The sequence below is a fragment of the Pristiophorus japonicus genome, chromosome 6 (genome assembly GCF_044704955.1).
Source record: "Pristiophorus japonicus isolate sPriJap1 chromosome 6, sPriJap1.hap1, whole genome shotgun sequence".
In the NCBI taxonomy this organism is placed as follows: Eukaryota; Metazoa; Chordata; class Chondrichthyes; family Pristiophoridae; genus Pristiophorus; species Pristiophorus japonicus.
In genome coordinates this window covers 243,905,539-243,930,244 of record NC_091982.1, presented here as the reverse complement: position 1 = coordinate 243,930,244, position 24,706 = coordinate 243,905,539, and the positions used below count along the sequence as shown (strand labels likewise).

Here is a 24,706-nt window from a genome sequence, read left to right as displayed (position 1 = left end):
CTTACTCTCACTACCCTACAATGGTCATTCCACCTCTTCCTGCAATGTTGGTAGTCCCTGGGAATGTCATCTGCTGAGGACACCTCCTCAGCAACAGCGGTCCAAAATCTCTTTACAACGGCTGTGGGGGGGGGGGGAGAGGGGTTACCTTGACTCCTGTTAAACTCCCTCCATCTACTCTCAATGGCTGTTACAAGAGCCTCATTGGCGTCAAAACTAAATTTTCTAGCCCTCTGCCTGCTTTGATCAACGTGCTGCCTCTTCTCCTGCGTCTGAAAAATGTCTGCTTGAGAGCAGTGTGTACTGCGTATGCGCGGGTACACCCTGACACCTGACCAGAATCGCGGGGGGGAAAAAAAATCAGAAAAATAAATTCGGCAAAGAAAAGTTTGCGCATGCGCAGAAGGTCCATTTTTTTTTTCAGATCACTGAATTCGGCTCCAACGCACAAATCCCATCATGCAAGACCAGATTTTACCGCTGCCGTCGATCACCGCTTGGCGAATTTTGCAGCCTTCCATCATAGCGGTATTCCGGCGGTAAGAAATACTGCCTAAAAGTCATAGTGCTATTTTCCGAATTTCAAGCCCTTGGTTTCAACATTTTATGAATACGCTCCTGTGAAGTGCCTTGAGCCGTATTTACTACATTAAAGGCGCTGTATAAATCAAAGTTGTTCTTGTGGCACCAATAGGATCCAACAGCCCGGGCACACAATGGAAAAACGTAAGAACAGGAGAAGCCTTTTCCACCATTCAAGGGCTGATCGGTATCTTAACTCCATTTAACCACCTTGTCACCTTATCCCATAAAACCTTTGTCTCGCAGAAATCTAAGGCTCTCAGAATTAAAATGATTAAAGGGCTGGCACCTGGCACCTGCTGCATTTTTGTAGGGGAGCGTGCCACACTGTGCCGTACTTTACGTGAAGAAGTGTAGCCTAACTTTTCTCCTGAATGAGAATATGTCGAGTGTGTTTTGAACGCCACAACTAGTTCAAAGTCGCGCACTAGGGAGAGGGGAACACCACTGAGTTGATGACGAGAGTTCAGCTGATTTACAAGAAAGGACTTATTTACAATCTTGCTGAACAAGGTATCTCAGACACACCCGAAAACAATGAATCCCTTTGACGTGTAGTCACTGTTGTAATATAGGGAAATGTGGCAGCCAAATTGCTCACAGGCAAGCTCCCGCAAACAGCAATTAGCTAAATATATATTCTGTTTTTTTTTGGAGTAGCGATAGTTGAGGAGGGAATGTTGTCTCCCTGCTCTTCAATAAACACTGTGGGAATCTTGAACGTCCATCTGAACAGGCAGATAAAGTCTCAGTGTAACGGGGGTGCGCAGAGTAGAGACATGAGATTGGATCAACATTCTGCGGTTTGGCTGCATTCTACTTTAGGGATTATAGAATTTTATGCACTTTCGCCTCAGGAGATTAAAGGCTTGGGTGCAATACAATAGTTTGCCCATGGGCTGTGAGAGGGGATTAAATGGGTGGCTAGCATTCACGATCACATCCCTCCACAGTCCCTCGCCGCTCCTGCTGTATCTGCCCACATTCCAATCACCAACCTGGACCTTGATGATGTCATCCTTCGTGATCGGGGCCCAAGAGAGGCGTGAGTGCATGATTTCGAGGCCAGGGGCCCAGAGGCAGCACGGGCCAGCCCATACAGATCTATGCGTGCGCACTAGGTCCGTGCAGCAGAGCTGGTCTCCAGTCTTCCTGGTTAATCCTTGCCACTGGACCAAGACCTAGCTCTGTCAAGTCCATGTGATGGCTGGTGTGCAACGGCCACCACAAGTTAAAAAAATCCACGCACAGGCATCTTCAACCCTTCAGGATGTAGTTACGGACCTGGAATATTAGGTCCTTCATTGAAACACCTGTGAACTCATCCTTTCTTGGCGTGGAAGCAAGTCATCCTTGTTTCGAGGGACTGCCTATGAGATGATGAGAGTCCACGATAGGGGAGAGTATACATGGGGCTGAGAGAGGGAACTAAATGAGTGGGTGGGGTCCATAATAGGTAATATATTAGCATGGATAGAGGATTGGCTAACTAACAGAAAACAGAGAGTCAGGATCAATAGATCATTTTCCGGTTGGCAAACAGTGACTAGTGGGGTGCCGCAGGGATCGGTGCTGGGTCCTCAACCATTTACAATCTATATTAATTACATGGATTAAGGGACTGAGTGTAACATAGCCAAGTTTGCTGATGATACAAAGATGGGTGGGAAAGCAAATTGTGAGCAGGACACAAAAAATTTGCAAAGGGATTCATATGTCCTTACCATACAGTATAAATGCACATGAGGCCCATACTGGAGAGAAGGTCACTCTGTGACCAGTTACCTTTATTACCAAGACCTCAAGTGATGAAGGTGGGTGGAGCTTCTCCTTTTATACTTGCAAGTCCAGGTTAGGAGTGTCTCCCACAAGTTCACCCCCTTGTGGTCAATGTTCTCAAGGTGTACAACTTAGATCAGCTTATACATGGGTTACAATGATAGTTGAATACATGACAGGGATATAGACAGGCTAACTGAGAGGGCAAACATTTGGCAGATGGAGTATAATGTGGGAAAATGTAAGATTATCCTCTTTGGCAAAAACAATAGAAAAGCAAATTATAATTTAAATGGAGAAAAATTGCAAAGTGCTGCAGTACAGAGAGACCTGGGGGTCCTTGTGCATGAAACACAAAAAATTAGTATGCAAGTACAGCAATTAATCAGGAAGGCAAATGGAATGTTGGCCTTTATTGCAAGGGGGAATAGAGTATAAAGGCAGAGAAGTCTTGCTACAACTGTATGGGGTATTAGTGAGGCCACACCTGGAGTACTGCGTACAGTTTTGGTCTCGGTATTTAAGGAAGGATATACTTGCATTGGAGGCTGTTCAGAGAAGATTCACGAGGTTGATTCCGGAGATGAAGGGGTTGACTTATGAGGATAGGTTGAGTAGGTTGGGCCTATACACATTGGAGTTCAGAAGAATGAGAGGTGATCTTATTGAAACTTATAAGCTCGACAAGGTGGATGCAGAGAGAATATTTCCACTCATAGGGGAAACTAGGGAAAATAGTCTTAGAATAAGGGACCGCCCATTTAAAACTGAGATGAGGAAAAATTTCTTCTCTCAGAGATTTGTAAATCTGTAGAATTCTCTGCCCCAGTGAGCTGTGGAGGCTGGGTCATTGAATATATTTAAGGTAGAGATAGACAGATTTTTGAGCGATAAAGGAGTAAAGTGTTATGGGGAGCGGGCAGGGAAGTGGAGCTGAGTCCATGATCAGATCAGCCATAATCTTATTGAATGGCGGAGCAGGCTCGAGGGGCCAGGTGGACTACTCCTGCTCCTATTTCTTATGTTCTTATAGGGGAGAGTGTACATGGGACTGTGGGAGGGGATTAAATGGGTGGGTGGGGTCCATGAAAGGTTGTAAATGGGCTGTGGGACTATTGATGAGCCCAGAGGTCTATTCTCCCGATGTGCTTTTCTCATGATGTTATCTTGCGTCCTCCAGTTTCACGGTGAGAAGGCAGACAGTGAAGCGTGGGGAGCCACGGACGATGCCCACTCTGCCTCGCAGCTCGGAGCACATCGTCAGAGAGGAGCAGATCTCCAGCCGACGGGTGAGTGTCGTGTGGCAGTGTTGGCGGAGCCAGGTACGGCTACACTGGCTCCCGGTCCGGCAACACCTCGATTTTCAAATGATCACATCCTTGTTTTCAAATCCCTCCCTGGCCTCGCCTGCCCTATCTCTGTAACCTCCTCCAGTCCCACAGTCCTCAGAGATCTCTGCGCTCCTCCAAATCTGGCCTCTTGATTTTAATCACTCCACTTTGGTGGCTGTACCTTCCGCTGCTGAGGCCTTAAGTTCTGGAATTCCTTCCCTAAACCCTTTGTCTTTTAAGACTCTGCTGAAAACCGACCTCTTTGACCAAGCTTTTAGTCACCTGTCCCAATATCTCCTTATGTGGTTCGATGTCAAATGTTGTCTGATAAAGCTCCTATGAAGCACCTTGGGATGTTTTACTATGGTAAAGGTGCTACATAAATGTGCGTTGTTGTTGTAGTGTAAAGAGCCTGGATGTAGACACTATGCTGGAGATATCTGACGTGGTCAATGCACTGCCCAATGTAACAAAATTACGTAGACCAGGTTTAACTCCTAGTCTGTGCTCAATCAGCTGACCTCACCAGGGTTAAATTACGAGGACAGGATGCATAGACTAGGCTTGTATTCACTCGAGGTTTGACGATTAAGGGATTATCTAATTGAGGCGATTAAGATGATTAAAGAACTTTACCCCTCAGCCGGTCCTTTATACAGTGCATTTAATGTAGTAAATCGTCCCAAGGCACTCCACAGGAGCGATTATCAGACACAATTTGACAGCAAGCCCCATAAGGAGATATTGGGGCAGGTGATCAAAAGCTTGGTCAAAAAGGGTCGGTTTTAAGGAGTGTGTTAAAAGAGGAGAGAGAGGTGGAGAGGCGGAGAGGTTCAGGGAGGGAATTCCAGAGCTCGGGGCACAGGCAGCTGAAGGCACGGCCACCGATAGTGGAGCGATTATAATCAGGGATGTACAATGATCCAGAATTGGAGGAGCGCGGAGATCTCAGAGGGTTGTAGGAAGTTACAGAGATAGGGAGCGGCGAGTGTGGTCTGGGCAAGGATGGCATGAGTGACTCAGTTGGGTTTTGACAACAATCTGACAGCTTCATGGTAACCTCATGCCAGTTTTTTTTTAATTTCCTATTTTTTAAAAATAAACTGATTTCAAATTTTAACAGTGCTGGGGTGGGATTTGAACTCACATTCGCTGGATGATTAGTCCAGTGACCAATATTCCCTTTAAGCTGCGTGGTCGGGCAGCGTTCTCCAGGTCTTGCGTGGCCAGTCAGCCGGTTTTTAAATTGAAAAATAAACACGGGCATGCGGCGAATTTTGCACAGACCGTGCAGTCCGTTAAAGGGGCAAAGCAGCCCCCTCCTCCCAAAAAATTACAGGTAACGTTGCCTGTAACAGAACCAGGACACTACTGCCCCTGAAGGACGGGTGATTCATTCGGGGCACTGATGCTCCTGGCCAATATGCTGATGTCCGTTCTCCACGCGCAATGTTCTGCGCTGGATGCACGAGAGCGGGTAATTTGACCTCTTTTTTATTCACGTTGCTGAAATACTTTCCTTGCCTTCGCAGAAGCAACTGGAAGATTACTTGACCAAGCTGCTGAAGATGCCCATGTACAGGAACTACTACCCCACAGTAAGCCCTCCGTTTCCTGGACCTGTTCCGCCTACTGGTGGAGGCGTTAAACCCAGGCCCAGTCTGGTGTATAGGATCCCGCAGCACACTACCAACAGGAGCGAGTTGGGAGGGTTTCCCCCCCTCTTGGCCAATATTCGTCACTCAACCAAAAACAGCCTTCTCCTGCCACTGGACCGTCGTGATTCAGGATCCAACAGACATTTTTTCACAGAACAGATTTGGAAAGAAAGCATTGTGTTTTAAAATGCAGTGGGGTGGAAATTTGGTCGGAGGCTAGTTAGGATAGTAATGGCGGCAGGGCAGTAAATTTTGCGCCGAGAAATGGATTGCGTCTGCAGCCACAAAATTCACTACCTGGGCCCTGAGTGTGGGGCAGAGCGCTAAGGGAGGCGTTACACACCTCTCCTGGAGCACTAGGCCAGCTGAGCGACTGAAAATCCCGAGCTAAAGAGCCGGCCTCAGAGCGCCCTGAGAGAGCCTTCCCTGGAAAAAAAGAAATCAGCGCAAGAAACATTCCCAATTCCTTGCTCACCCCACATAAACATAAATCGCAAAAAAATACAATCACACTTCGCACAGCTGGTCATTCCTTCCCTCACCTTGGCCGGAACAGCTCAGACCGCCCGCTTTCCCAGGCGGCCCCACTAGGGGGCCGCTACGGGGCACTACATGTTCCCCCAGAAAACAAATTTCAAAAAGGGTGTCGCAACCCGGGGCGTTGCACACAGGCGCGTTGTACTGCTCCGCGCACCCGCAAACCCGGCACCCAATGTCCCGCCGGGGCGCTGGAAACTGGCCACCCGCCCGGAAATCAATTCCACTGCTATTACCGCCCAATGGCGACTATTGGCCAAGTCATGGCGGCAGTGATCAGAGGTGGCAACAGATCGAATTTCCACCCAGTGTGTTCGCGCAAGTTAAAAAAGATAAGAATCTGAGACAAAGGGTAGTTAAGATGTTGTTTCCTCATAGAGTGTAAATAATAAACAATTCACTAGCTAAACGTGCCAATGAATAATCAAATCAAACCCACAGGGTTGGAAAGTCTTTGATCCCTGTACATGCCTGTGGAAAGGCAGAGCTACCAGATCGAGACTGGGGGCACAGGTCGGGAGGATTTTGAAACTTTAAAGGCAGTCAGACTTGTTAATGAGAAAGCAGTGAGGTCCAAAAATTCAGGGATGCTGGAGGCCAGTGAGAATCCATCTTGTACAAGACGAGGAAGACAACAAGATGCAGGGAAGCATAGCGTATTCCTTATTTTGTATTATTATGCAAAGGCAAGTTGTATTGATTGAACTAATAAGTTAGGTCACAGGGGGATCGGGCAGGAAATTGGAGTTAAGCTCGAAGATCAGCCATGATCTTATTGAATGGCAGAGCAGGCTTGAGGGGCCGAATGGCTTCCTCCTGCTCCTATTTCTTAAGTTTTTAAAACAGTTGCTCTACATGTTCACTCACTGTGAAATAAAAGTCTAATGATTCACAGGAACACAGGAACAGGAGGAGGCCATTCAGCCCCTCGAGCCTGTTCCGCCATTCAATGAGATCATGGCTTATTTGTATCCTTACTCCATCCACCTGCCTTGGCTCCGCATCCTTGTCTAGCAAAAAATTATTGATCACAGTTTTAAAATGATGAATTGAGCAAGCATCTATTGCTTTATGTGGGAGAGAGTTCCACTCCACCGCCCTTTGAGTGAAGAAGTGTTTCCTAGCTTCTCTCCTGAATGGCCTGGCTCTGATTTTAAGATTATGACCTCTTGTCGAAGTCTCTAGGTGGGAAAGCAAGTTGCGAGGAGGACACAAAAAATCTGCAAAGGGATATAGACAGGCTAAGTGAGTAGGCAAACATTTGGCAGATGGAGTATAATGTGGGAAAGTGTGAGGTTATCTATTTTGGCAGGAAAAATAAAAAAATCAATTATTATTTAAATGGAGAAAGATTACAAAGTGCTGCAGTACAGAGGGACCTGGGGTTCCTTGTGTATGAAACACAAAAAGTTAGTATGTAGGTACAGCAAGTAATCAGGAAGGCAAATGGAATGTTGGCTTTCAATGCAAGGGGGATAGAGTATAAAAGCAGAGAAGTTTTGCTACAACTGTACAGGCTATTGGTGAGGCCACACCTGGAGTACCGCGTACAGTTTTGGTCTCCATATTTAAGGAGGGATATACTTGTATTGGAGGCAGTTCAGAGAAAGTTCACTAGGTTGATTCCTGAGGTGAAGGAGTTGTTATATGAAAAAAGATTGAGCAGGTTGGGCCTATACTTATTTGAGTTTTCAAAAATGAGAGGTGATCCTATTGAAACATATAAGATACCGAGGGGGCGCGACAAGGTAGATGCAGAGAAGATGTTTCCACTCATGGGGAATCTAGAACTAGGGGGGCATAGTTTAAGAATGAGGGGTCGCCCATTTAGAACTGAGATGAGAAAAAATTTATTCTCTCAGAGGGTCGTAAATCTGTGGAATTCTCTGCCCCAGAGAGCTGTGGAGGCTGGGTCATTGAATATATTTAAGGTGGAGATGGACAGATTTTTGAGTGATAAGGGAGTAAAGGGATAAGGGGAGTGGGCAGGGAAGTGGAGCTGAGTCCAAAATCAGATCAGCCATGATCTTATTGAATGGCGGAACAGGCTCGAGGGGCCAAATGGCCTACTCCTGCTCCTAATTCTTATGTTCTTCAAACCTTGTCTCAACAAGTGCCTGCTCAGTCCATTTTCCGAGAAATTGATCGAATGTGGTCATGTGTGAAGGACACAAAAAGTCATTCTGGTCACAAGGGGATGCCACTATTGCAGACCAAGGTTACAAGGTCATTTATGTAGATATAGGGCAGTGTGATTCATCGTCCAGAAAACGATAATGCTCGGACCACGAACAGGTGTGGCTGATGCCGTTCACACCGTGAGGATATTTAGGGCAGACCATACTTCACAACACCGCCACATAGTGATGAGATACTGAAGGACACAGACACTGATATCCAAATATCCAGCCTTGCATCGTGGTGTCAGGCTGCTTACTGACACCGCTTCTGTGCACCTTCCCTGTGTGTCAGCCGTGGCCAGTGGGTAGCACTCTCATCTCCGGCTCGGAAGATCGTGGGTTCGGAACCCCTTTCCAGGGACTCGAGCGCATAAACCAGGCTGTCACTCCCGGTGCCTGTACTGAGGGAGCGCCGCAGTGTCGGAGCTGCCGTCTTTCAGATGAGATGTAAAACCGAGGTGGATGAAAAAGATCCCATGGCACTACTTTGAAGAGGATCAGGGGAGTTCTTCCTGGCATGCTGGCCAATATTTATCCCTCTACCAAAGTCACTAGAAATAGATTATTCCGGCCACGTGCTCATCGCTGCTTGTGCGAGCTTGCCTTGCGCAAGTTAGCTGCCGTGTTTCCTGTATTACAACAGTGACGACACTTCATTAGCTGTAAAGCGCTCTGGGATGTCCTGCGGTTGTGAAAGGAGCTATATCAATGCAGGTGATCTCTTTCTTTTTTTCTACAGATGGAGTTTATTGGCGTTAGTCAGCTCTCATTCATTCACCATCTCGGACCAAAGGGCCTGTAAGTGAGAGTCATTCTCTCCGTCAGCTGGTTCCTTCAGCACTCTGCTATCCTGAGCATGTTTGTGTATCACAGCGTCATAGACTCTTACAGCACAGAAGGAGGCTATTCGGCCTGTTGTGCCTGTGCCGGTCCCTCGCTCTCCCCCCATTGCCTCTCTCACTATACATTTATTATTCTGCCACCCCAGATACACTGGCCAAGGCAGCGCAGAGACACTCAGACACAGGCAGTTACACAGCTTTCATGTGTTGAGTTTGGTGATCCCAGACAGGGTGTCGTTAGGCCTCACTATCTCACAGAATCATGGAAATTTACAGCACGGAAGGAGGCCATTTTGGCCCATCGTGTCCACACCGTCCGACCAAGAGCTATCCAGCCTAATCCCACTTTCCAGCTCTCGGTCCGCAGCCCTGTCGGTTACAGCACTTCCAGTGCACATCCAAGTACTTTTTAAATGTGGTGAGGGTTTCTGCCTCTACCACCCTTTCAGGCAGTGAGTTCCAGACCCCCACCACCCTCTGGGTGAAGAAATTTCCCCTCTAAACCTCCCCCCAATTACTTTAAATCTGTGTCCCCTGGTTGTTGACCCCTCTGTCAAGGGAAATAGGTCCTTCCTATCCATTCTATCTGGGCCCCAAGTAATTTTATACAGTTGGTTGGTTCTTAACTGGACTTAGTGAGATTCAGTTGTACAAAGAAGGTTAAGGGAAGATTTAATAGAGGGATTTAAAATCATGGAAGTTTTTGATAGAATAAAAAAGTAAAAACTGTTTCTACTGGCAGAAGGGTCGGTAACCAGAGGACACAGATTTAAGATAATTGGCAAAAGAACCAGAGGGGGAGATGAGGAGAATATTTATTACACAGCGAGTTATGATCAGGAACGCGCTACCTGAAAGGGCGGTGGGAGCAGATTCAATCGTAACTTTCAAAAGGGAGTTGGATAAATACTTGAAGGGGAAAGATTTGCGGGGCTGTGGGGAAAGAGCGGGGGGAGTGGGGCTAATTGGATCGCTCTTTCAAAGAGCCAGCACAGGCTGATAGACTTCCTTCTGTACTGTGTGATGCTATCAATTCTCAGCCGAATAAGGTTGCAAGTGATTTATTCTCAATCTCACCAGCAGACACAGGATTACACGGGATATATGGCACAGGATCAGGCCATTCGGCCCAGCCAGTCCATGCCGGCGTTTATGCTGCACTCGAGCCTCCTCCCGTCTTTCCTCATCTAAATCTATCAGCATAAGCCTCTATTCCCTTCTCCCTCATATGCTTGTCCAGCCTCCCCTTAAATACATCTATACTATTCGCCTCAACCATTCCCTGTGGTAGCGAGTTCCACATTCTCACCACTCTCTGGGTAAAGAAGTTTCTTCTGAATTCCCCATGGGATTTCTTGGTGACTATCTTATATTGATGGCCTCTAGTTATGCTCTTCTCCACAAGTGGAAACATTCTCTCTGTATCCACTCTATCAAAACCTTTCATAATTTTAAAGACATCTATTTGGTCACCCCTCAGCCTTCTTTTACAAGAGAAAGAGACCTAGCCTGTTCCTGATATGTATATCTCGCATGTCTGATATCATCTTTGTAAATCTTCTCTGCACCCTCTGCAGTGCCTCTATATCCTTTTTATAATATGGTGACCAGAACTTCACGCAGTACTCTAAGTGTGGTCTAACCGAGGTTCAATACAGGTTTAGCATACCTTCCCTACTTTTCAATTCTATACCTTTAGAAATAAACCCTAGTGCTTGGTTTGTTTATTTTATGGCCTTGCTAAACTGTGTCGCGACTTTTAGCGATTTGTGTATATGTACTCCGAGATCCCTTTGTACCTGAACCGCACCAAGACTCTCACCCTTCTATTAATAAGTGACCTCTCTGTTCTTGCTACCAAAATGTAATACCTTACATTTATCTGTGTTGAACTTCATTTGCCAATGATGTGCCCATTCTGTAACTTTATTAATGTCCTCCTGTAATTTGTTGCAGTCCTCCTCAGTATTAACTATCCCCCCCCCCCGCCCTCAATTTAGTATCATCCACATGTTTAATGTATCTCCCATAGTTTGCATGTCTACTCGGAACTCATCCATGGCAAGCGAGCCCCAGGTGAGCGGAGGAAACGTTACAAGGACACGCTCAAAGCCTCCCTGATAAAGTGCGACATCCCCACTGACACCTGGGAGTCCCTGGCCAAAGACTGCCCTAAGTGGAGGAAGTGCATCTGGAAGGGTGCTGAGCACCTCGAGTCTCATCGCCGAGAGCATGCAGAAATCAAGCGCAGGCAGTGGAAGGAGCATGTGGCAAACCAGTCCCACCCATCCCTTTCCCTCAACGACTGTCTATCCCACCTGTGACGGAGACTGTAATTCCCATATTGGACTATACAGTCACCTAAAAACTCATGCTAAGAGTGGAAGCAAGTCTTCCTCGATTCCGAGGGACTGCCTATGATGATGATGATGTATCTCCGTGTTGGCCATGATTATCCATTCACAGTATTCATTTTAAAATGGAATAAGGGCATCATTTATTGCCCATCCCCAATTGCCCTTGAGAAGGTGGTGGTGAGCCGCTTTCTTGAACCGCTGCAGTCCGTGTGGTGAAAGTGCTCCCACAGTGCTGTTAGGAAGGGAGTTCCAGGATTTCGACCCAGCGACGATGAAGGCACGACCAATATATTTCCAAGTCAGGATGGTGTGCGACTTGGAGGGGAACTTGGAGCACAGAGATTCTTGAGTGTGTGTGCACACTGTCCACATCAAACAGGTGTGGTATCAAATGCTCTATGGAACAGTGATGGTCACCAACAAGTTGGGGGTGTTGAAAATGTCACTGAAGGGCCGGGGCGAGATAAAGGAGCAATGAAGGATTTGATGTTGACGGAAAGGAAAATGAAATGGGGTTTATAACGAGGGTTGCCAACTCTGGTTGGACATATTGCTGGAGGTTTGATCACAACTGCCCCACCTCCGCACTCCTGCCATTGGTCGCCCAACATGTCCATCCTGATGGTGCCCCATCTTCCCATGGCCAATCAGAAAGCAGATGGACTCTTCATTTCCCGATTGGATGATTTTTGACTATCAGTCAAACTGCCTTTTTTCCCTCATCTCCAATATTTTTACCACGAGTCAACATAAGCATTCAAAGAAATTCTTTAATGCCTGGTTATTTTTGCTTGCAGCAGTGTCCTGGACATTAATCTTCAATTCCTGGAAACCCCAGGGCAATGCTGGAGGGTATATATGTAGAATGGGTCGTCGATTTGCTCCCATCAGTCACCAGTCTCTCCCCCATTGCCAACGTTGAAATTGAGGCCCCCCACCCCCAGGATCGTGCTGGAGCCGTTTGCTCGTGTGGTGGATCACTGTAATTAATCAGAATTCCTTTTCTTTTGTAGGGAAGGTTTTGTGATGAAACGTTCTGGAGGTCACAGAATTCCAGGACTCAACTGTTGTGGGAGGAGCCAGATCTGTTATCGTTGGTCCAAGAGGTACGTGGCCCAGATGGTAGTTTTGTGAAGGTTAGTGTGACGTCCATGGAGAGACAATCATAACAGCAAGTTCAACAGATCCTTTGCAGTGACCTTCACCAGTTCAACAACAACAAAAACTTGCATTTATATAACGCCTTTAACGTTATATAAATAACGTAGCAGCGATTATCAGGCAAATGTTGACATGTGACCAAAAGCTTGATCCAAGATGTTAGTTTTAAGGAGGAGAGAGGCGGAGAGGTTTCTGGAGGGAATTCCAGGGCTTGGGGCCCAGGCAGCTGAAGGCACGGCCGCCAAAGGTGGAGCGATAGAAATTGGGGGTGCACAAGCGGCCAGAATTGGAGGAATGCAGAGATCTCGGGAAGTTTTAAGGCTGGAGGAAGTTTGAGAGACAGGGAGGGGCGAGGCCATGGAGGGATTTGAAAACAAGGATGAGTATTTTAAAATCGAGACGTTGTCGGACCAGGAGCCGATGTTGGTCAGTGGGAACAGAGGTTAAGGGTGAGCGGGACTTGGTGCGAGTTAGGGCATGGGCAGCAGAGATTTGGATGAGCTGAAGTGTACGGAAGCTGGGATGCCAGCAAGGAGAGCGATTGGAATAGTTGAGTCTGGAGGTAACAAACTACGGGTGAGGGTTTCAGCAGCGAATGAGCTCAGGCTGGGGTGGACACATTACAGGTGTCACAGTGAGCTCGGTGTGATCAATGTAAGTCAGCTGTGGCTCAGTGGGTAGCACACTCTCCCTGAAGCCAGAAGGTTGTGGGTTCTAAGTCCCACTCCAGGGACTTGAGCACAAAAATCTAGGCTGACCCTCCAGTGCAGTGCTGAGGGTGTGCTGCACTGTCTTTCATAGAAAATAGGAGTGAGCCATTTGGCCCTGCACCATCATTTAATATGATCATGACTGATCATACAACTTCAGTACCCCATTCCTGCTTTCTCTCCATATCCCTTTAGCCGTAAGGGCCACATCTAACTCCCTTTTGAATATATCTAATGAACTGGCCTCAACAACTTTCTGTGGTCGAGAATTCCACAGGTTCACAATTCTCTGAGTGAAGAAGTTTCTCCTCATCTCAGTCCTAAATGGCTTCCCACTTATCCTTAAACCGTTTGCTCTCTCAGGTGGACATAAAAAATCCCAAGACACTATTTCAAAGAAGAGCAGCGGGAGTTATCCCCAGTACCCTGGGCCAATATTTGTCCCTCAACCAACATAACAAAAACAGATTATCTGGTCATTATCACATTGTTGTTTGTGGGAGCTTGCTGTGCGCAGAATGGCGTTTCCCACATTACAGCAGTGACTACACTCCAAATGTACTTCATTGGCCGTAAAGCGCTTTGAGGCACCCAGTGGTCATGAAAGGCGCTATATAAATGCAAGTCTTTCTTTCTTCCAATGCAAGTTGTGGTTGCGTGCCTCTCTGAGGCCCCAGTCGCTGTTGTCCCCTGTCGCAGAGCGCAATTGCACGTGAGATTTCGTGTGCTGCCCTGAACAGGCTCTGTCAGAGGTATCCGATCTGAGTGCTGCTCCTGTGCTTTCTCCGCCCCCCCCCCCCCTCAGGTGGTTGTCAGTGAAAGATTCCTTCCTCTTGTACACGAAGCCAGACACAGGTGCCGTCGCTTTCGTTCTGCTCGTGGACAAAGAATTCAGCATCAAAATGGGCGCCAAGGACACGGAGACGAAATATGGCATCAGAATCGAGAACCTGTGCAGGTACAGCGCAATCTCTGCTCGGGTGGTAATAATTGGCATCATCATAGGCGGTCCCTCGTATCAAGGATGACTTGCTTCCACACCAAAAGGGATGAGTTCACAGATGTTTCAATGAAGGACCCGATATTCCAGTCCTGAACTCCAGGGGTGGAAGATGCCTGTGCGTGGATTTTTTTTAACATGTGGTGACCGTTGCACATCAGCCACCACACGGGCTTGACAGAGCTAGGCCTTTATCTAGTGGCCAGGAATAACCAAAGACAACTGGAGACGAGCTCTGCCGCACAGACCTAGCGCGCACACTTATCGCAGTGTGGGCTGGCCCATGCCGCCCCTGGGCCCTCGGCTCTTCTGGGCCCCATACCCTCATTTGCCGCACCTCCGCCACGATCTCGTGCCGCTCCTCCGCCACAAACATTCGCCGAGCCTCCGTCAAGATCTCTCGCCGCTCCTCCGCACACAACATTCGCCGCACCTCCGCCACGATCTCTTGCCGCTCCTCCACCACAAAATAATTGGCATAGAATTGCACCAAATCACCATCAATGGCTCAGTGGGCCGCACTCCCACCTCTGGGCCAGAAGGTCGTGGGTTCAAGTCCCCACTCCAGAGACCCGAGCACAGAATCTAGGCCAACACTCCCAGTGCAGTGCTGAGCAAGCGCTGCACTGTCAGAGGTGCCGTCTATTTTGACGAGACATTAAACCCCCCCCCGAGGCCCTGTCTGCCGTCGCAGATGGATGTAAAAGATCCCACGGCCACTACTCATAGAAGAGAAGGGAGTTCTCCCCGGTGGTATGGGCCAATATTTATCCTTCAACCAACGCCACAAAACAACACAGATAATCACTTTGTGGGATCTTGTGGTGCACATATTGGCTTCCATGTGTTTCCTACAGTATAACAGTATAATGCTTCAAAACAGGCACTTCAGCTGGCTGTAAAGCACTTTGGGATGTCCTGAGGTCATGAAAGGCGCTATAGAAATGCAAGAGCAAATTACTGCGGATGCTGTAAATCTGAAATAAAAACAGAAAATGCTGGAAACACTCAACGGGTCAGGCACGATCTGTGGGAAGAGAAACAGGGTTAACCTTTCAGGGCAATGAGGATGAAAGGTCATCGACTTAAAATGTTAACTCTCTTTCTCTTCCCACAGATGATGCCTGACCCGCTGAGTGTTTCCAGCATTTTCTGTTTTTATTATAGAAATGCAAGTCCTTCTTTCTTTCCTCTTCTGATCAGCCAGGGTCCTAGTGAATGGTGGAGCAGGCTCGAGATGCTGAATGGCCGACTACTACTCCTATTTCTTACCTTCTTATGTTCTTCTCAAATTGGCTCTGGGCCTTAGATCTTTCCTTGGGTTCTAAGCAGAATTTATGCTTAACACAACGCAAGCCAAGCAGGTCTCTGTCCTCACCAGGAATCACTGGAGAATGGGCAGGAGCCCCGGCTGATTTATCACTCTGTCCACAACTCCTGGGTGCCAGATGACCAGGCCGGTACAAGAACGTACGAACATTGGCGGCCAGGAAAAAATCAGCAGGTCCATCAAGCCTGCTCTACACCTCATGGTGGCTGGAGCATTGTGACTGAATGCTTCTAAACTCCCCCCTCCCCCCGCCCACCTCCCTCCCCTTGCCCCGCCCCCCCCACCTCCCTCCCCTTGTCCCCACACCCCCACCTCCCTCCCCTTGTTCCTTCCCTCCCTCCCACCTCCCTCCTCTTGTCCCCGCCCCCCCCCCGCCTCCCTCCCCTTGTTCCTTCCCCCCACCTCCCTCCCCTTGCCCCTTCCCCCCACCCCCCTCTCCTTGCCCCTTCCCCCCACCTCCCTCCCCTTGTTCCTTCCCTCCCCCCACCTCCCTCCCCTTGCCCCCGCCCCCCCACCTCCCTCCCCTTGCCCCTTCCCCCCACCTCCCTCCCCTTGCCCCTTCCCCCCACCCCCCTCTCCTTGCCCCGCCCCCCCACCTCCCTCCCCTTGTTCCTTCCCCTCACCTCCCTCCCCTTGCCCCTTCCCCCCACCTCCCTCCCCTTGTTCCTTCCCCCCCACCTCCCTCCCCTTGTTCCTTCCCCCCCACCTCCCTCCCCTTGTTCCTACCCCCCCACCTCCCTCCCCTTGCCCCTTCCCCCCACCTCCCTCCCCTTGTCCCCGCCCCCCACCTCCCTCCCCTTGTTCCTACCCCCCCACCTCCCTCCCCTTGCCCCTTCCCCCCACCTCCCTCCCCTTGCCCTTTCCCCCCACCCCCCTCCCCTTGCCCCTTCCCCCCCTCCCCTTGTCCCTTCCTCCCCACCTCCCTCCCCTTGTCCCCGCCCCCCCCACCTCCCTCCCCTTGCCCCTTCCCCCCACCTCCCTCCCCTTGTCCCCGCCCCCCCACCTCCCTCCCCTTGTTCCTTCCCCTCACCTCCCTCCCCTTGCCCCTTCCCCCCATCTCCCTCCCCTTGTCCCCTTCCCCCCACCTCCCTCCCCTTGCCCCTTCCCCCACCCCCCTCTCCTTGCCCCTTCCCCCCACCTCCCTCCCCTTGTTCCTTCCCTCCCCCCCACCTCCCTCCCCTTGCCCCCGCCCCCCCACCTCCCTCCCCTTGCCCCTTCCCCCCACCTCCCTCCCCTTGCCCCTTCCCCCCACCCCCCTCCCCTTGCCCCCGCCCCCCCACCTCCCTCCCCTTGTTCCTTCCCCTCACCTCCCTCCCCTTGCCCCTTCCCCCCAACCTCCCTCCCCTTGTTCCTTCCCCCCCACCTCCCACCCCTTGTTCCTACCCCCCCACCTCCCTCCCCTTGCCCCTTCCCCCCACCTCCCTCCCCTTGTCCCCGCCCCCCACCTCCCTCCCCTTGTTCCTACCCCCCCACCTCCCTCCCCTTGCCCCTTCCCCCCACCCCCCTCCCCTTGCCCCTTCCCCCCCTCCCCTTGTCCCTTCCCCCCCACCTCCCTCCCCTTGTCCCCTCCCCCCCCACCTCCCTCCCCTTGCCCCTTCCCCCCACCTCCCTCCCCTTGTCCCCGCCCCCCCACCTCCCTCCCCTTGTTCCTTCCCCTCCCCTCCCTCCCCTTGCCCCTTCCCCCCATCTCCCTCCCCTTGTCCCCTTCCCCCCACCTCCCTCCCCTTGCCCCTCCCTCCCACCTCCCTCCCCTTGCCCCCGCACCTCCCCCCACCGCCCTCCCCTTGCCCCTTCCCCCCCACCTCCCTCCCCTTGCCCCTTCCCCCCCACCTCCCTCCCCTTGCCCCTCCCTCCCACCTCCCTCCCCTTGCCCCCGCACCCCCCCATCTCCCTCCCCTTGCCCCTTCCCCCCCACCTCCCTCCCCTTGCCCCTTCCCCCCCACCTCCCTCCCCTTGCCCCTTCCCCCCCACCTCCCTCCCCTTGCCCCCACCTCCCTCCCCTTGCTCCTTCCCCCGCACCCCCCCACCTCCCTCCCCTTGCCCCTTCCCCCCCACCTCCCTCCCCTTGCCCCTTCCCCCCCACCTCCCTCCCCTTGCCCCCACCTCCCTCCCCTTGCCCCTTCCCCCCACCTCCCTCCCCTTGTCCCCGCCCCCCCACCTCCCTCCCCTTGTTCCTTCCCCTCACCTCCCTCCCCTTGCCCCTTCCCCCCATCTCCCTCCCCTTGTCCCCTTCCCCCCACCTCCCTCCCCTTGCCCCTTCCCCCCACCTCCCTCCCCTTGCCCCTCCCTCCCACCTCCCTCCCCTTGCCCCCGCACCTCCCCCCACCGCCCTCCCCTTGCCCCTTCCCCCCACCTCCCTCCCCTTGCCCCTTCCCCCCCACCTCCCTCCCCTTGCCCCTCCCTCCCACCTCCCTCCCCTTGCCCCCGCACCCCCCCATCTCCCTCCCCTTGCCCCTTCCCCCCCACCTCCCTCCCCTTGCCCCTTCCCCCCCACCTCCCTCCCCTTGCCCCTCCCTCCCACCTCCCTCCCCTTGCCCCCGCACCCCCCCCATCTCCCTCCCCTTGCCCCTTCCCCCCCACCTCCCTCCCCTTGCCCTTCCCCCCCACCTCCCTCCCCTTGCCCCTTCCCCCCACCTCCCTCCCCTTGCCCCCACCTCCCTCCCCTTGCTCCTTCCCCCCACCTCCCTCCCCTTGCTCCTCCCCCCCACCTACCTCCCCTTGCCCCTTCCCCCTCACCTCCCTCCCCTTGCCCCCGCAACCCCCCCACCTCCCTCCCCTTGCCCCTTCCCCCCCACCTCCCTCCCCTTGCCCCTCCCCCCCCACCTCCCTCCCCTTGCTCCTGCACCCCCCCCCACCTCCCTCCCCTTGCCCCCTCCCCTTGCCCCTTCCCCTCCACCTCCCTCCCCTTGTCCCCGCACCCCCACCTCCCTCTCCTTGCTCCCTCCCCTTGTTCCCGCACCCCCAACCCCCCCGGCCAGCCATGTAAGCTACCGGGAGAGGCAATAAAAAAACTGAGGAAAAAAAAAACAGGCCAATACGAAAGAAAGAAAGCAAGAAAGACTCAGATTTATATAGCGCCTTTCACGACCACCAGACATCTCAAAGCGCTTTACAGCCAATGAAGTACTTTTCTTTTGGAAGTGTAGTTACTGCTGTAATGTAGGAAAACTATACTGTGTAAAATTCCTCCCCAACCCCCTCAGGTGATGGAAACCAGCCCAGCAGACCACATGGACCCAGTGTTCGCTATAAAGAAACTGACCTATAAGATGCGATCTCTGTCCCAGTCAGGAACCTGTCGAGCTCCCCCTGTCGAGCACCCGCCGCACGCAGGCTAAGATCATCGGGGACCCAATGACAAACCCCATAATGCTCCCAACGGCAATATAAACCAAAGGGTTCAATGCTAACCTGGTTGCAGCAACAGAGAGACCTGGGGGTGTACATACACAAATCTTTGAAGCTGGCAGGGTAAGTTGAGAAGGTCGTTAAAAAAAACATTCGGGATTCTTATCTTTATAAATAAATGCCGAGAGTGCAAAAACAAGTAAATTATGCTAAACTGCAAATCATGGTTAGGCCTCAGCTGAAGTATTTTGGCCTATTCTGGGCACTGCACTTCAGCCTCTCTGATTAACTAAGGTTCTTTAAGCTGGGATTCATTCTCATAGTTCCCCTCCAAACCTTTTCCAAGGCCACGATATCAACCACTTGAGATGCCGGTGCAGTTAAGATCATTCACTATCCTGCCTCACCTCAAGCCGCAGTCTCATATTGCACGAATGAGAGACAAATTGGGCAAGATTTCAAAAATTCTCTTCCTTGCTTTCAAAACCATTCCAAGGCCTCGCCCTCCTCCCTATCACTGTAGCCTCCTCCAGCTCTACAACCCTCCCAGATCCCTGCACTTCTACAACTCTGGTCTCTTGCGCATCCCTGATTTCCATCGCTCCACCATTGGCGGCCGTGCCTTCAGCTGCCTGGGCTCCAAGCTCTGGAATTCCCTCCCGCCTCTCTACCTCTGTTTCCTCCTGTAAGACGCTCCTTAAAACCCAACCTCTTTGACCAAGCTTTTGGTCACCTGTCTTAATATCTCCTCCTGTGGCTCGGCGTCAAATTTTGTTTGATAATCACTCCTGTGAAGCGCCTTGGGACGTTTTGCCAGCTTAAAGGCGCTATATAAATGCAAGTTGTTCTTGTTGAGAGGTCCACCAAGCCACGGGTCGGCGAGGGATTTATAATAAGTGTTCCCGGGAGCGATGTTTATCAGTGCCAGCGTGGCTGATCTTGTTTGGTGTTATGGGTTGGTTCCCTTGGCACCTTCCAATTTACAGGCACATTGTGCAAATATTGACTCGTGGAAGGATAACAGTGAGATGGGATTGTGTCAATTTTCAATTCCGTCAAGATCCAATCAGGCAGATTCAACTTAAAAATAATAGGGTTCAATCTCCAAATGCTTACCTGTAAAGACTTCGACAGATAGTAAAGTGGTAAAGAAATATTTATAGGAGAGTGTCAATTCCATTGCAATTAAACCCAGGAGTCTCTCACACACGATTATTCACATTGGATGCTGTTTTACTGGGGAATCATTAAGTGTGTGAAGGAAATGACCCAACCAATCGAGTCGGGGTCATTAACCCGCTGAAAGGGCAGTTTGTGAACAGAATGTAATATTGGATTCCAAAAAATGGACTGTGTTGCGTGCTGATTGGAGCCTGGACAATTGTAGGATTGTCTTCAGCACTTTCAGGCTAAGTGTCCGTCATGGTTCAGTGGGCAGCACTCTCACCTCTGCACAGAAGGTGGTGTGATCAAGCCCTCCTCCAGAGACTTGAGTGTGTAATCCAGGCCAACACTCCAAGTGCAGTACTGAGAGAGCGCCGTACTGCCAGAGGGGCAGTACTGAGAGAGTGCTGCACTTTCGGAGGGGCAGTACTGAGGGAGCGCTGCACTTTCGGAGGGGCAGTACTGAGGGAGTGCTGCACTGTCGGGGGGGCAGTACTGAGGAAGTGCTGCACTGTCGGAGGGGCAGTACTGAGGGAGCGCTGCACTGTCGGAGGGGCAGTACTGAGGGAACGCTGCACTGTCAGAGGGGCAGTACTGAGGGAGTGCTGCACTGTCGGAGGGGCAGTACTGAGGGAGTGCTGCACTGTCGGAGGGGCAGTACTGAGGGGGGGCAGTACTGAGGGAGTGCTGCACTGTCGGAGGGGCAGTACTGACCAGCACTGAAACTGACTGATGTTCTTTCTGTCAATTTCCAGGACTCTGATTATCAAATGCAACAGTTACCGCCACGCTCGCTGGTGGGGTCAGGCGATAGAGGAGTTCATTCACAAACACGCCAAAGTCTTCCTGGAGGACCAGCGCTTTAAATCCTTCGCAGCTGTGCAGGAAAACACGCTGTGCAAATGGTAACCTTCCGGAGCGTTACAGGTGGCAAGCTAATGAAATGGGCGGCACCTCTGGCTAAATATCTCTGTTCACCTGTTTCTGCGTTAGTGCACGAATTTTGCAGCACAGCAAGAGGCCATTAAACCCAAAGAGCTCTGCTCACTTTAGGCAGATAAATCATCCTTCACCTACTCAACCCTAGTCCCTCCCACCTGGCCCCCAATCCCCATCTCCACACTCCCCACCTCTCCGACTCCCTCGCTCACCACCACCAGCACCCCCCCCCCAAGACTCCCCACCTCCACATTCCCCACTCCCTCATGCTCCCCACCCCCATTCCCCAGTCTCCACCTGCTCCTCCCCTCCCTTTCCCCGCTCCTCGTACTTCAACCCGCATCTCCCTGTAACTAGTGGGGTGCTGCAAGGATTGGTGCTTGGGCCCCAGCTATTCACAATCTATATCAATGATTTGGATGAGGGGACCAGATGTAATATATCAAAGTTTGTTGATGATACAAAGCTAGGTGGGAATGTAAGTTGTGAGGAGGATACATCGAGGCTTCAAGGGGATATAGACAGGCTAAGTGAATGGGTAAGAACATGGCAAATATAACATAATGTGGAGAAATATGAAGTTATCCACTTTGGTAGGAAAAATTGAAAAACAGGGTATTTTTTAAATGGTGAGAGATTGGGAAATGTTGGTGTTCAGAGGGACCTGGGTGTCCTTGTACACCAATCACTCAAAGTTAACATGCAGGTACAGCAAGCAATTATGAACGCAAATGGTACGTTGGCCTTAATTACTCAGAGAGTTGTAAATCTATGGAATTTTCTGCCCCAGAAAGCTGTGGAGGCTGAGTCATTGAATAGATTTAAGGCGGAGATGGACAGATTTTTGAGCGATAAGAGAAGAAAGGGTTATGGGGAGCGAGCAGGGAAGCGGAGCCGAGTTCATGATCAGATCAGCCATGATCTTATTAAATGGCGGAGCAGGCTCGAGGGGCCAGGTGGCCTACTCCTGCTCCTATTTCTTATGTTTTCTTATGTTCTTATAAGAGTAAAGACATCTTACTGCAACTATATAGGGCCCTGGTGAGACCGTACCTGGAGTATTGTGTACAGTTTTGGTCTCCTTACCTAATGAAGGATATACTTGCCATAGGGGGTGTGCAAAGAAGGTTCACTAGACTGATTCCTGGGGTAGGGGGAGTGTCCTATGAAGAGAGATTGAGTAGACTAGGTCTATATTCTCTAGAGTCTAGAAGAATGAGAGGTGATCTCATTGAAACAGACAAAATTCTTACAGGGCTTGACAGGGTAGATGCAGGGAGGATGTTTCTCCTGGCTGGGGCGTCTAGAACCAGGGTCTCAGAATAAGGGATCGGCCATTTAGGACTGAGATGAGGAGAAATTCCTTCACAGAGGGTGGTGAATCTTTGGAATTCTCTGCCCCAGAGAGCTGTGGAGGCTCAGTCTTTGAGTATATTCAAGACAGAGATCGATAGATTTTTGGATATCAAGTGAATCAAGGGATATGGGGAAAGTGCAGGAAAGTGGAGTTGAGGTCGAAGATCAGCCATGATCGTATTGAATGGCGGAGCAGGCTCAAGGGGCCAAATGGCCTACTCCTGCTCCTAATTCTTATTTTCTCCCCACTCTCTACCCCCTTCACACCTCCCACTCATAAGAGCATAAGAAGTAGGAGCAGGAGTCGGCCATTTGGCCCCTCGAGCCTGATTCAATAAGATCATTGCTGATCTGATCTTGGCCTCAACTCCACTTCCCTACCCATTCCCCATAACCCTTGATTCCTTCCACTACCCCCACCTACCAACCCCCAACTCCCCACCTCCCACCTCCCAACCCCCTACCTCCCACCTCTCATTTTCCAGCCCCCCAACTCCCCACCTCCCACCTCCCAACCCTCTACCTCCCACCCCCCTACCTCACACCTCCCAAGCCCCTACCTCCCACCCTCCACCTTCTAACCCCTTCTCCGCATATGCTCCCTCCCTCCCACTCTACTCATCCTCCCCACCCCTCCAGCTTCCCTCCTCAGTGTGTGAGGCACCTGGTGAGTCTGCGATATGATGAGACGGTACAAAAGTACAAGCCCTTTAACCCCGCCTCACTTTATACACAGGTACGTAAACGCTAAAGGCTATTGTGAAGATCTAGCAGATGCCTTGGAGGATGCCAAAGAGGAAATATTCATAACAGACTGGTGGTGAGTGGGGTAGCACTTGGATCGGTCGAGATTTGATGTTGGTGTTTGATTTGAACTTCTTTTTAAAATCAATCTTCCCCCTTATTTTGCTTCCTGCCCTTTGCTGAGGTTAAAGTTCACAGGTGCCTGACACCCCAGCAGTATACCCACCCAGTTGGCCGCCCTTCATGCATTAGTCTTGACAGGAAACGTCAACAGGCTATTCAACCAAGGGTGGAAGTGCAAGTCAAGCAGGCTTCAGTCGTCGCCTGACCTGATTATCTGCCCGTTGCACCCGCCATTTCTTGACCCAAGCGCCAACTGGAAGGATCAGCCCCCGGATTCCAGGCACTGCATGTTACCAAGCCACCCGGCTGAGGGAGATCCCACGATCCATCCTTTCCCTGTGCCGAGGCTGCCCAGTTCAGCTGGGGTGGCAGCGAGACTGGCACGATTCGCCTCACTGACCCTCGTGAGGAGGCAACAGAGGAAGAAGAATAAAAGAAAGACTTGCATTTATTTGGCGCCGTTCACAACCACCGGACGTCTCAAAACACTTTACAGCCAATGGAGTACTTTTCAAGTGCAGTCACTGTGGGAAGAATATCAAACAGATTTGCCAAAATGCTGGTTCAGGATTTGGGAACCCTTCTTGTGTGCACTCTCCTCCTTTATGAGGCTACCATTAAAACCTGCCTCTTTGACCAAGCTTTGGCTCACCTGGCCAAATATAAGGACATAAGAAATTGGAGCAGAAAACGTGTCTGGTTCATGAATGTCCTTTAGGGAACAAAACCTGCCATCCTTACCTGGTCTGGCCCTATATGTGACTCCAGGCCAACAACAAAGTTGTTGACTCCGACCTGCCCTCTGAAATGGACCAGTGAGCCACTCAGTTGTACCAAACCGTTACAACAAAGTCAGCACTGTGGGAGCACCTTCATCACACGGACTGCAGCGGTTCAAGAAGGCGGCTCACCACCACCTTCTCACGGGCAACGAGGGATGGGCAATAAATGCCGGCCTAGTCAGCGATGCCCACATCCCGTGAATGAATACGTTTTTTAAAAAGGAGTCGGCTGTACCGTCTCTCAAGCCTGCTCCGCCATTCAATAAGATCTCCTCGTCTCAGTCCCAAATGGCCGACCCCTTATCCTGAGACTGTGACCCCTGGTTCTAGACTCTCCAGCCAGGGGAAACAACCTCTCCACATATACTCTGTCAATCCCCCTCAGAATGTTTCAGATATCTCCTTGTGTGGCTCCGTGTCCAATTCTGTTTGATCATCATCATCATCATAGGCAGTCCCTCGAAATCGAGGAAGACTTGCTTCCACTCAATTTTGACGGGTGGAAGATGCCTGTGCTTTTAACGTGGGGTGGCCGTTGCACACCGGCTATCCAAACCCTTCATGATTTTAAACACCTCTATCAAATTTCCTCTTAGCCTTCTCTGCTCCAAGGCATTGTGGAATTGAATTCAATAAATAATGACGTGCTGGGTGACACCGGCAAGAATAATGACCACGGAAAGTGTCGGATTGTCCTAACAACCCAACTGGTCCCTTCAGGGAAGGACACCTGCCGTCCTTCCCCGGCCTGGGCCTACATGTGACTCCAGTCCCACACCAATG

The 24,706-nt window shown here is 50.9% G+C and overlaps 1 protein-coding gene across 4 annotated transcripts in view; it reads left to right on the top strand.

Moving 5' to 3' along the window:
- The window catches only part of LOC139266017 (phospholipase D1-like), a 291,725-nt gene that overhangs the window by 208,432 nt on the left and 58,587 nt on the right, over nucleotides 1–24,706 (top strand). For all 4 annotated transcript variants that reach the window (XM_070883772.1, XM_070883773.1, XM_070883771.1 and 1 more), the window contains 7 exons: nucleotides 3,542–3,650; nucleotides 5,225–5,290; nucleotides 8,807–8,865; nucleotides 12,280–12,372; nucleotides 13,943–14,095; nucleotides 20,735–20,884; nucleotides 23,011–23,094. In XM_070883772.1, coding sequence (XP_070739873.1) covers nucleotides 3,542–3,650; nucleotides 5,225–5,290; nucleotides 8,807–8,865; nucleotides 12,280–12,372; nucleotides 13,943–14,095; nucleotides 20,735–20,884; nucleotides 23,011–23,094 — 714 coding nt within the window. The remainder of the gene's footprint in view (nucleotides 1–3,541; nucleotides 3,651–5,224; nucleotides 5,291–8,806; nucleotides 8,866–12,279; nucleotides 12,373–13,942; nucleotides 14,096–20,734; nucleotides 20,885–23,010; nucleotides 23,095–24,706) is intronic.